This window comes from Protopterus annectens, chromosome 4.part0, assembly GCF_019279795.1.
Source record: "Protopterus annectens isolate FY-2018-M chromosome 4.part0, PAN1.0, whole genome shotgun sequence".
Lineage (NCBI taxonomy): Eukaryota > Metazoa > Chordata > Ceratodontiformes > Protopteridae > Protopterus > Protopterus annectens.
This window is the reverse complement of record NC_056733.1, coordinates 923187681-923200694: the sequence shown is the minus strand read 5'-3', so window position 1 is coordinate 923200694 and position 13014 is coordinate 923187681. Positions and strand designations below refer to the sequence as shown.

At 44.2% G+C, this 13014-nt stretch overlaps 1 protein-coding gene across 2 annotated transcripts in view; it reads right to left on the bottom strand.

The window, feature by feature from the left end:
• The window catches only part of LOC122799678 (coiled-coil domain-containing protein 9-like), a 784040-nt gene that overhangs the window by 518289 nt on the left and 252737 nt on the right, over positions 1–13014 (bottom strand). For both annotated transcript variants that reach the window (XM_044068898.1, XM_044068899.1), the window contains exon 6: positions 12035–12118. In XM_044068898.1, the coding sequence (XP_043924833.1) occupies positions 12035–12118 (84 nt within the window). The remainder of the gene's footprint in view (positions 1–12034; positions 12119–13014) is intronic.

Genomic DNA, 13014 nt, shown 5'->3' with positions numbered 1-13014 from the left:
AAGAAATGGGAAGAATCCCGACACAGGCACGAGGCATCGACCCGAGGCGAGCCGAATCGATCCGCCGAGGCCCGAGGGGAGAGTCGGAATCGACACGTCGGTTCGACTCTCGGCCCGGAACCAAGAACAGACCCGGCTCCGAGACTCCGGTACGGGTCCGACGAGTCGAGGTGAGGAACAGACCGAGAAAAAGGCGGTTCTGGACCGAGGGCTCCACAATCAGTAGATCAGCCTCTTCCGGCTCCAAAGACTGAATCGGTCTCGGAGGAGGAATGGATGGAGATACAGGAAGGCCTTCAAGTTTCGACACCAACTGGGTGGAAACGAAATAAGTTTAGAGAGGGCCGAATGCTCCAATAACTTCTGCACGCGATCCACATCGACATCCGAAGTTTGGAGGAAGAGCGGGTCAAGGAACCGAAGGCGGACCGACCTCAATATGGTCGAAGGAGGAGCTCCATCACGGTTCCAAGACTTCGAAACTCAGGAACCGATACCAGTTGAACACTCGGCCCGAAGTCTGTGGAACGGTGATCTAACCTTGAAGAAGAGCTCGGAGCCGATGACTTGGGCTCCGACGTCTTGACTCCTTAGAGGACTTTGATGCCTGGTCAGAAGCATCCAGAGCCTCTTGAAAGCCGGTTTCAATAGACCCCTGTCCATTAGTTTCCTCGCCTATCTGTCATGACCCTCCCACTAAAGAGTGACAGATGGAGCAATCCTCTTGTAAGTGGAGAGGGCCAAGGCAGTGAGCACGAACTATGGTTGTCAGTGACCGACATTTTCTGGCCACACTGACAACGCTTGAAACCAGACTTTACCTTCTCAGACATTACAGGAAGAAAGACAAATCCAGTAAAAACAGTCAAGTCGATAAAGTTAGTCAAAACCGATAAAATTGTCAAATCGGTAAAAATTCTCAACTAGGTAAGATATATGAAGGGTGTAGGCCCGATAACAATTTGACCGATAATTAAAGTTAAGTACCAATAAATTAACGGAACCACAACACAATCACACAGTTAACGCTGAAAAATATCAAACAGACTAGTATCCTAAAATATAACAATAAAAGTTATATCTTAGCTTAGAAACTCTCGAGCTAGCTCCCAACGATGCGTATGCAGCAGCGGCAAACTAGATCTGAGGTAAAGGCAGAGGGATTGTGGGTATTAGATTGTCTCGAGCTTCTTCTCGATGCAGAGCTTGCAAGAGGCCGACACGGGCGAGATCGGCTCCAACCCATGTGTAAGAACAAGCGGCGAGATTGAACACTATCACATCTGTCCTTACCATAGCGTTCCGTAGTGGAGTGTTCATCTGCAAGCTTTGTTCTTACACATGGAGTTCGGGAGCCGATCCTCGGCTCCGTGCGTATCTGCAAGCTCTGCCATCGGAGAAGCTCGAGACAATCCTAATACCCACAATCCCCCTCTGCTACCTCCAGATCTAGTTTGCAAGCAAAACCAATCCTATATAAAAGCACATTCGTTGCTTACACACACATAACATGTATCTAAACAGACTGCTGGCATATAAACATAATGAATACCAACTATGTACACAATATAATAGCAGTAGCCAAAATGCTTCTGGCCAGGCATCAAGAATGTTCTTTAACACTAAAGGGGTGGGAGGAACAGGACTCGCTTAAGGGGAACAAAGCGAGAATGAACACTCCACATGGAGCGTTATGGTAAGGACATAACTTCTATATTGATAGTCGTTCAATCTAAGCCGTTTGTTCTTACACGTGGGTGGCGTCCTAGCTCCTTGATCCTGTAGGAGACTCCACGGGAGGGGCGTTCTTGAGCACAATGAGTGGAACCAACAAGGTTTACCCTGTCCCTAGAAACCTTGTCTACTTTATAATGAGAAATAAATGTAATAGTGAAGCTTAAGACGAATTGCTTAGCAACCCTTTCAAATAGCATCAGCAGCATCAGAGGGCTGCATAGACCAAAGGCCGTGAATGCTCTCGATCTTAGTGGAATGTCCTTTGGGTTTTGTGTAAAAAGGGTTTGATCTGCAAGAATCGTGGAGCATAAGATTATACAATCCGTTAACCATTTAGAAAAGAGTTCTTTTGGTAACTGCAAGTCCTTTTCCTGCCTATCATTAAAAGCCACCAAAGAGAGTTGATCTGAAACTTTCCTGTGATCTTTTTATTTCCTATCAAATAAAACCTTAACTGTCTGTGAACATCTAATTTGTGTAACATATACTCTCATTTTGTTGGAGTGGTTTTGAAAGAAAGTGGGTAATTCAATGGACTGATTAATATTGTTAATGGAACATGCTTTAGGGAGGAAGGATGAATTGGTTCGAAGAAGAAACTCTGTCAAGAGTGAAAGATCAAATAAGGAATTGCCGTGGCCGGAGAGGAAGCCTGACAGTTCAGACACTCGTCTAGCAAGAAGTAATGGCTACCAGAAGAGAGTTTTCCAGGACAAAAATTTTTAATGGGCAAGAAGAGGCGGGTTCAAAAAGGGGCAACATTAATTTGGAGAATAGCAACAGGTTTGTTCCAAGGTGGCGTAGGAGATCTGACCCAGTGGTCTAATATGAAAAACTCCTTTTAAAAGGCTTTACAAAGTCTGTGAGGCCATAACAGGAGCTCCACATTCTTCCACATGGAAATTCGAAATGGCAGCGTAATTGAACTTTTTAAGAGTAGCAGGAGAAGCACCCTGATGAAATAAGTCTGTTAAGAACTCTAATATCTTATTCAAAGGGCTATAAAAGATCCACATGGTGTGCCTTCACCCAGAATACAAGCCGTTTCCATTTGCTGAGTACTATGTTTTAAGTAGTGGAAGCTTTATGCGAAGCCACTAATATATCCTGGACTGCTGGTGACAAAAGATCAGACCTGGCTAAGTTGGGGAATTGGAGCAGCCAAGCTGCTAGATGGAGTGACAGAATGACTGTGGGATGGGGGAACCCAGCAAGCGAGTGAGTCAATAAGATCCTAGCTCTGGGTCCAGAATCCAGAAGTCCCCGAATGCAGTGTATTTTCAGGAAGGGGAAACCAAAATTTGGCGAGGGCCAGAATGGAGCAATGAAGGGATTATCGATCGCTGTGTAGGTTCCTGGCTTTTCCTGGAGAGAAACTTAGATATCCAAGAGGGAAATGGGGAAATCGTTATAGGTCGAAGTGTCGAGTTGTCGTAAACCAGTCGTCCCTGGGGACTTCCCTGGAGAGGAGTAATAGGGCATAAAGTAGCTCCTGCATTTGGCATTCATTGGAAGGCATGAAACAGATCGCAGGAAGGCTGGCGTCACGTCGCGAAAAATCCTTTCCGCGCACTGACTGTTTTAGGGACCACTTTCGTGCGGTAACAAGAGATTAGCTCTGCTCAGCCTGTGCGGCTATGGCGTTGGATGACCCGGGATGTCGTTGCTATCAGAAGCGACCCGTGGACTCCGCCCCTACTGCCAAATTCTCATGGCCTCTCTGCATAGCTGATAGGACTTGGTTCCCCCTTGCTTGTTTATGTACCAGACTACCGACATGTTGTCGTCTGAACTGCAATAGTCCCCAGAGGAAGAAGGAGAGCAAAGTGTTTACTGTAGCATAGAAACCTGCCCTCAACTCTAGAACATTGATGTGCAGATTGTACTCCAAATTGGTCCATTAAGCCTTGGACTGTCTGTCCTGAAAGATGCCCCCACCCTATCAGGGGCGTCCGTGGTCACTGTAACTGTGATGGCATTAAGGTAGCACAAAGCGGCCTCCCCTGAGAAAGGTTGAGCGTTTGAAGCCACCAGTTTAGATCTGTTTTGCAAGTCTTTGCATTATAAGAATCTCTAGGTGTGTTAGAGGTGGTTGTTGAAATGACCATTGAGCAAACAGTAGCCATTGTAGGACTCTCATGTGCAGCCTTCCCAGGGGAATTGCAATCAGGGAGGCTGACATGAGGCTAACACCTTCAGTACTAGTTTTTGCAGGAGATTTCCTTGACAAAGAGTAGAAGCGTAGCGTGTATGTGAGTCTGCAAGTGATAATATCCTTTCTGGGGGAACTTCAGAATTAATTGGCGTGTGTTTCTAACTCTGCTCCTATGAACAAGATATTTTTTGTGATGGCTGAAGTAAGGATTTTCCGAAATTCTGAGGAGATCCTAGGTGAACACACAGTTGAAGAACATAGTCTCTGGCCTGCAGTAGTTGGCGCCCGGTGGTGGCGAAAGGAGCCAGTCGTCCAGATCTGCGGAAACACCTGGAATCCCTGGCGTCTCAAAGTGAGGGCAGCTACCACTGCCATACATTTGGTGAAGACCCTGGGGGCTGAGGTCAGACCAAAGGGCAGGGCTTTCGAAATTGAAGTAGTGACTGGCTCCCCAGCGGGGCAAATGATCTCTGGATGCCCTGGCCATTTGATGTGGTAGTATGCATCCTCTACAGATCTATTGAGCACATCCACTTCGTCCTTCTGTAAGAATGGAAGGATGCGATTGAGCGTGACCATTGAACTTTTTCTTTCTTGGCGAAAGAAGTATTGAGGTAGCTTAGGTCTAGAATGGGCCTCCAGTCCCCTGTTTCTGCTTGGAACTAAAAAGAACCTTGAGTAAGTCCGAATCCTTGCTGAAAGTCGCTGGGACTGGCTGGATGACTCTCTTTTCCTAGCAGCTTTGGGGAATTTCTAAAGCTGCTGGCTCTGATCCTGGATGGGGTACGGTACATCTGGGAGTCTTTTTCTTTGGAATGGGATAGGATAGGAGGAAAGGGTATGTTGTAACCTCTGGTAACTTCAGCTTTTTACCCACTTGTCTGTAGTTATACCTTGCCGGAGCCTGAGGGTATAAAAGCTAAAAGCGACCCCGACTGCCTCCAGAGCAGGACAGTCCGGGCCTCCTCTCAGGAGTGCTGGAAAGGTTTACCAGGGAGTGTATCCCTGTCACCTTGATGTTGCGGACCCCTCTGCCGCCAGGGCGGCGTCTTCCCTCTGCCCCTCACTCTGCCTCTAGAGGGCATCACCCTGTGTGCCTGAGAGAAAGACCCTTGGGGTTTCGAAACCACATTTTCCACAGCGTTGCCCCGCTTTGGGAGTGCGGTCTGGTTAGGAGTGGAAAAGCGGACTCCGACAGCAGACAGAGTCTTTCCCTCTTGTTCACACGGGTAAGAAGAGGTCTCCTTTACTTTGGGGCCAAAGAGAGTAGCACCCTGCCCGTCAAATGGAAGCGTTTGTAAAGGAAGACTTGAAGGCTTCGCCAAAGGCATAGGCATCCAGGATTGTCTGAGAGCAATGGCTGAAGCTGCTGCCCTACCGAACCTTAACCGGCTGCGTAGGAAATCAGCCTCATGGGCCGAGTTAACAATGGATGTTAGGGTATTAGGATTTAAGCTGTCACTTTCTCTGAGACAGCTGCATCTGTAGTACCCTGGAGGGTTATCTCCCAACTCTTTGACTAGATCCCTCTCTGCAGGCGTGTAAAATGGGTCAAATAGTTCCAGAGGGACATGGAAAAAGCAGCTGAACTAAAATAAACTTCCCGTATCTATCCATCGTCCCTAGAATCTTTATTAGGCCCGGATGGAACTGAGCCCGAAGAAGAAAGAACTCCGACATCTCTCCTTTTTATTAGCTGCAGCCCAGCCACCACCATAGCGTCTACTGGAACTCCTTTTTGTAAGGTAGGACTTATCCTGAGGTGCTGTGATGTACTTGTTCGGTTTCCTTGGAACAGGTTCCACTGTGTCCAGGAGCCTCCGCCCGCCCTATGAGCAATAAGTTCCATTAGTTAAGTGAGAAGCGGAGTAACCCAGGAGGGAGGAAGAGGCCGAGCACCAAATGCCTTCAGCAGAACTGACTCATCCTCAGAAGGGGAAGGGACTGCCAGTCACCTCTCTGTTTCAGGATCTCCAATATGTCTGAAAAGAGACATCTTCTGAAAGGTGACTTAGGGGACCCCTCTGACTCATCTAAGTCAGTATAGAGATGTTATGGATTCCTGTGGAGAATCAAGTGTCTCCTCTTACACAGTCTCTTCCTAGGGACTTCCTGGAGTGGGGAGCATCCGAAGAAGCCTGGCGGAGGAAGAGGGGCACCCTCCAGGGGTGGCGCTGAGACACTGGTGCCCGACGGCTTGGATGTGGCGTGGGTGCAGATGAAGACAAAGGCCCTTTATGGGGAGGAGAAACTGCTTCCACTGATGTGTGGTTGTCTGGGTAGACAACACCTTCCTCATCAGGTCGAGCGGCTCGGGTCCACGCATCGAAGAGTCCCCGGTTCCGAAGAAATGGGAAGAATCCCGACCTACGGGCACGAAGGCATAAAACCCGAGGGCCGGAGCCGAATCGATCCGTGCGAGGCCCGAGGAGAGTCGGAACCGACCGCGTCGGTTCGACTCGGCCCCGGAACCAAGAACAGACCCGTGCGGCTCCGAGACTCCGGTGCGGATCCGGCGGAGTCGAGTGAGGAACAGACCGAGAAAAGGCGGTTCTGGACCGAGGGCTCCACAATCAGAAGATCCAAGCCTCTTCGGCTCCAAAGACTAGATGGCTCCGGTCGGAGGAGAATGGATGGAGATACAGGAAGGCCTTCAAGTTTCGACACCAACTGGGTGGAAACCGAAATAAGTTTAGAGAGGGCGAGATGCTCCAGCAACTTCTGCACCCGCAGCGATCCCACATCGACATCCAGCTTGGAGGAAGAGCGAATTGAAGGAACCCGAAGGCCGAGCACGACCTCAATATGGCGAAGGAGGGAGGGCTCCATCACCCGGTTCAAGACTTCGAGAGCTCAGGAACCGACACCAGTTGAACACTCGGCCCCGAAGTCTGTGGAACCGGTGATCCTAACCTTTGAAGAAGAGCTTCGGAGCCGATGACTTAGGCTCCGGCGTCTTCGAATTCATAGAGGACTTAGATGCCTGGTCAGAAGCATCCAAAGAGCCTCTTGGAAAGCCTTCAGTTTCCAGTAGACCTCTGTCCATTAGTTTCCCTGCGCCCTATCTGTCATGACCCTCCACTAAAAAGAGTGACAGATGGAGCAATCCCTCTTGTAAGTGGAGAGGGCCAAGGCCGGTAAGCCTTAAGGAACTATGGTTGTCAGTGACCGACATTTTCTGGCCACACTGACAGCGTTTGAGCTCCAGACTTTGCCTTCTCCGACATAGTATAGCAATATATAACTTCTACAGAAAAACACCCAGTCAATCGAGGTAAAAGTCACAATCAGGTTAAATGTCAAATCGGTAAAATTGTGTCTCAATATGGTAGATGTGAAGGGTAGGCCCGATACAAAAATGACCGATAATAAGAGTTAGCGGTACCAATAAATGCGGAACCACAACACAATCACAGTTGATAATACGGAAGATAATATCAGCTAGAATATATTTCTTAATAAAATATAACAATAAAAGTTATATCTTAGCTTAGAAACTCGAGAGCTAGCTCCCCAGCGATCATTATGCAGCAGCGGCAAACTAGATCTGTGAGGTAAAGGCAGAGAGTTGTGGGTGATAGATTGTCTCGAGCTTCTTCGATGCAGGCTTGCAAGGAAGGCCATTGCGAGGGCCGGAGGATCGGCTCCCGAACAATAATAGAACAAACGGCGAGATTGAACACTATCACATCTGCTGTTACCCTGGTAAAAAGGGGAGGCGCTACAGTTACCTATGGAGAGCACTTCTTGATCTTTAGAAAAAAAAAAAACTGGCCATCAGAGAAAAGGGTGAAAAGCATACAGGAAGGAACATTCCTGATCATTAGAATGAAAAAGCATCAGTCTTCTCTGCTTGACTGCAAGGAGAACTGGAGCAGAATTTATTTAGCTGTCTGTTGTTGCTGGAGGCAAAACAGACTGCTTGAGGAGTTGCCCACAGATGGATCAACTCCTGGAAGAAACCCAGCTTCAATTTCCATTCTTGAGGGTCTGTCCTGGTTCTAATCAGCTTCTCTGCAACAATGCTTTGCTCTAAAGGAATGTAGGTAGCATGGTAATACATTAAATGGAACTGCTAGCCTGTAAAGAGGATAGGACCTAATTCCCTTATTTACGTACCACATCAGTGTGGTAAGTGTGTGTGAATACTAGCAGACAGCCTGGAGTCCAAAAGTGGTTCAAAGATTTAAGACCATTTATAACATCATTTATTTGATGTGTGTGTTTTAGCTGGTCTTACTTGTTTCTGAGGCCCTGTATTTTTCACTGCCTTGGATACAGCTCCACAAGGTCTGATGCATCTGTGGTTATAGACCAAGTAGGGTTTAAAAGGAAGAAAAGAAGACCTGGCCTGAGCGACAATCTATTCACACACCAAAATAACTCAGTTTTCACAAACATCTGCATTGGAATTTGAAACGGAGGGGTGCTGGTGCAGTTCCAAACTGATATGACAAACTAATGACTCTTCCTCATGTGAAGTCTGGCCAAAGGAATCACAAGAACAGCAGAGGCCATGAAACCTATAATTTTGAGACATTCCCTGGAAATTGCCAGTCTGGTTGGAAGATATGAGGTTCAAAGGTTCATAGATTAGTACTAGACTAACAGCCCTTGCAAGCCATTTTAAGCCTAGCCAATTATCCCTTGTGAGATTCAAACCCTATACCTTGTGTTAATAAGGCAAACACCTTAACCATTAGGCCATCCTCCCAACCCCCAGAAATTGCTCCTTGTAACATTTCACTTTGATGTGAGAAAGAGAGGCCATCATAACTGTTGTATCCAGAAGACTTAGTAGAAAACACTATCTTGTGGGACAGAGTGAGACTTCTTTGTTCACCTGAAATCCTTGACTGAGGAAAAGGTTTATTACCAGAGCCAGAGTCTGTGAAGGAATCCACAAAAAAATAGGCAGCCATCTAAATATGGGAAAATGTGAAGGCACTGGAACAGGCAAAAGGCTACTTAGGCAGCCAGGTGCTTTGGTTCACTTACAGCTCCAACAGTGTTTGCAAAGGGCAAGAGAGAAAACAAAATGTAAATCAGACAAAAAAATGTAAATGCATTTTTAATATCTGATGACTGCAGTGTGACGGTAAGCACCTTTTAAATATAAAGTTATTAGAAAAAGTGACGTGTAATGAGAGGTAACAGACTGTACAGACAGCATTTTGAATTGTGGAATTTTGATGCTAACATTTATAAAAGCAAGGTCTAACAGTTCTCTAGGTTAAATCTTTCTTTGGCATCAGAAAAATGCTTGAAAAAAATCCTTTCCATCTTTGAACCAGGAAACAAGTTCTATAACCTGCTGAAATAGCATTTGATCTAGGGTAGGAAGAACAAGAAAGTTTGATTTAAGTGGATGTGGAGGAATCCCTTGAATCTGAGGAAGGGAATCTTACTGCTAACTGTGGTCTTTTAGAAAGATTCTCAGTACACAGGTGTCTGGTACCACAGAGGAAAGTGACAACCTAAACTCTGGAATGTGAATACAGGACTGACAGGGTGGGTAGGGGAAAAATACCAGATGGCATACAGTCAGTCAAGTCTGCTTATTCTTGGTTCAAGAAGGAGACAGTTTCTTCTTTGGAACTCCCAGACACTGTTTTTATGAAATTTTGTCTGCCTGTGCCTTAATCGGAAGACATACTGTACTCTGGAAGAATCAGAACTGAAAGAAAAAGTTCTATTACATTTTGGAAAGGAGAGTGGAAAAATCTGAGTAACACCCTGAATGAACTGTCCTCATTCTTCAAATCTTTTATGGACCTCAGCAGAGGAAGGGCAAGATAACACTTATTTACCCAGAGGAGCATTCAGGATTTCAGCTTTGAAATCATCTGGTAAATTCTGAGAATGCAGCCAAGCAGATCTCATCACACATTCAAGACTGGCTGCTCTGGACACAAAATCAGCACTGCCATACACAGATTTTTGAAGAGTGTTTGGTTACATGAGGAAAAATAGTTTTAGGTTTCCTATTTCTGTGGCAACTCCCTCCCCACTCCAGAAAAAAAAAAAAGAGTGGCTCAAAGAGAAATCCCTTTCTTGGGAAAAAAGCTCCTCAGATGGCTTAGCAAAAGAGCATCCCCCAATCCCTTCCCCATTACCAGAAAAAAAAAAAAAAGTCATCTGAACAGCCAAAAAGGACGTGCCTCCCTACTTGTCCTTAGTGGCTTGTGGAGAAGTCATACTGGAGGACCGAAGAGAAACAAGAGTGGTCCAAGGTGAAACTGATGGCCATAAAGCAGTCATCCATCATCGGCCGAAATTAAAAGGAAACTGAAGTAAAGAGTGAAGCCTCTCAGATAACTTTCTTCTTGCAGCCTGGGAATGAACAAACAGTGTTCCCAAAACCAGGGTCCATTTCCCAAGCTACACACAGGTGGATCAGCAGTGCCTAAAAGAGTTGGTGTTGCCTCAGAACTGTAAAAAAAATGCTTTTTGAGGTAAAATATTTTAGTTACAGCCACCAAACAAACCTACCAAAGTCCTTTACAACACTGTTAAGTAGAAACAGCTCACTTTTCCTTACATAAAATGAAAATAAGGGAACCCCCATAGTCACCCAGAACTGTTCGGCTACTGAAAAGGTGTCTGATAAGCAGCTAGCATAATCAAAGTATTCTGAGAGGAATTTAAAATGCTGTGATACATTTTTTAATGACAATCACCAAAACCAGAAGTCCAATCCTCTAACAATAAAATCTGAAATAAAGTTCACTTTTTCTTCACAAAAAATACATATTTTTAAGGAATTATCCTCATGGAAACACAACTCAAAATATAAGATTGAGGTAATTTTTTTTCTATTTTCAGTACAGACATTACCTCAAGCAATTTTTTTGATTAAAAAGAAATACTTCTCTTCACAAAAAATGTGTGGCTGGTAATACCAAATGGGCTGTATATCTTCTACAAGGCTGTGAAGATATATTCAACTGTCAAACACACAAAGCCTGCAGAGGAGAATACTCTTCAGTGCCAAGAAAGTCCTGAAGTTTTGGCACCTTTTATCATGCTTCCCTCATGTAGGGCAATATCTAGACCTAGTTGATGTAGAAGATGCTTTGGAAGCAGGCCAGAAGTTTGATCCTTGGCAGGATGTCCAGTGTAACTTATGCTGCTGCAGCAGTGATCTAACGGTTACATCTTTTCATCATGGGTTTTGGTTATGCTTGTAACAGTCTGCAGACTACTGTCTAGCACTATGAATCTATACTCTCTCTAATTTATAGAAAAAAAAAAAAAAGTGTGACTTACCTGAAGCACTACTACCAAAAGGAGCATTTATAAGTTTAAAAGATGGACTTTTACAATATGTGTGCAGGTGTTTTACTTCCTCTTCTAAGCAACACAAAGATAGAACAAATTTTATGGAAAAAGCAAATTAAGTGTTAGCTAGAAGATTAATATAAAGAGACAATGCAATGCAATGTCTTTAAACTGTACACAAAATACACATGATATAGTACGTTGCTGAAGCCATATGGGCCATAATCACTTCTTGTGCTCATCAATAAATATCTCCTTGACACAGGCACACCAAGTGACAAGAGACACTGTACACATGAATACAGATATACACACTAAAGCCATTGGGGCTAGACCTAAGAATAAGATGACAAAACTGAATTATTCCTTAGCAGGGAACCCACTTATAAAGGGACAATTGTATAGCAATGAAACACAACCGTAACAGATCTCGCCAAAAACAAAAGTGGTCTCAAAAACCTTCAAAAAGTGAAAGGCAACCAAGGTCATTTTTATCCACATCAGAAATCTTTCATGCTGGGACACACTGATTAAAGGCAGGAAGGGATATATTTTGGGTTGAAAGATGGAGCTGGCAGCCTGGGAGACTTTCACATACAAAGCAGTACCAACATCTAGTGCATCAGTTGTATGGGGGGTTCATGCAAATGGACATTTACCATCAGATCTTAATTCCCCTTGAGAACAAGAAGCTAAGTGCAAACTCAAAAGGCCTCACAATCCAAGGCCTCACAATCCAAGGCCACCAGACACCCTCATTTTTCAACGGACAATTACTCATAGCAGTGCAGTGGAACATGAAAAAAAAACACAGTGACAGTTGAAGGATTGATAAAAAAAAGTTTATAGGCAACAGCTCACCCTTTGACTCCTCTCATATTCTGCAATCTTCTCCATTTCCTCATTCATCTTTTCAATGTTCTGCCTTCTCTTTTCTTCCCAGTCCTGCATGGATAAAAGCAGCACACAGACAACTGCATAGCCATTATAAAACACTGAGGCATTCAAAGAATACACAAAACACAGAGAACTGCTTGCAGCAAGTAGTTACACCAAAAAGGAATTAAATCACACTTAAATTATATATATTTTTTCAAGCAAATGGGGAGGCTCTACTCCTATATTAAAAGGGGCAAGTCAGTCAAAACTCTACCTTATATACAACACAACCTAAAGAGAATATCAATAAGCCTACCATCTTTTGATATTTTAAAATACATAAAGTTAAATAAGATTTTTTACAGTCAATAACGGTTCCACATGATTCTCAGATATCCTTGCATCTTATTTTATTGCACACTGAAGAATCCCACAAGATCAAAAAGCACTCGCAACCTGCATTTGTGTGTGTGTAATAACTAAGCATACCACACTGCTGGAGATCATTCTAATCAGATGTTACAGCACATCCAAGGTAGTGCGAGGCACAAGCCCAATGGGCAAATATCTTACAAGCCTGATTGTTCAGTTATAACTTCCAGTGCAAAACCAGTAAGTGTCCCTGTATTTACTGAATGGTAGCCTTTTATGTAGATTATTATACAGGGAATATTTTTAAGGCAAGCTTTGAACACATTTTTTTTTGAGTAGTCTATTATGCACGGGATGTTTCTAAGGCATGCTTTGAACATACATAAAATCGCTTTGTTTGCCAGGCATATTGTTTGAGTTTGAGAAATGGGATTAGAAACAATCTGAATGATAAACAATAGCAGGCAAAACTTGTTCAATGAACAGCTACAATAAGTCACACACACACACACATATATATATATATATATATATATATATATATATATATACATACTTTTTTAAAAAAATATAAAAAATAAAAAAAATAA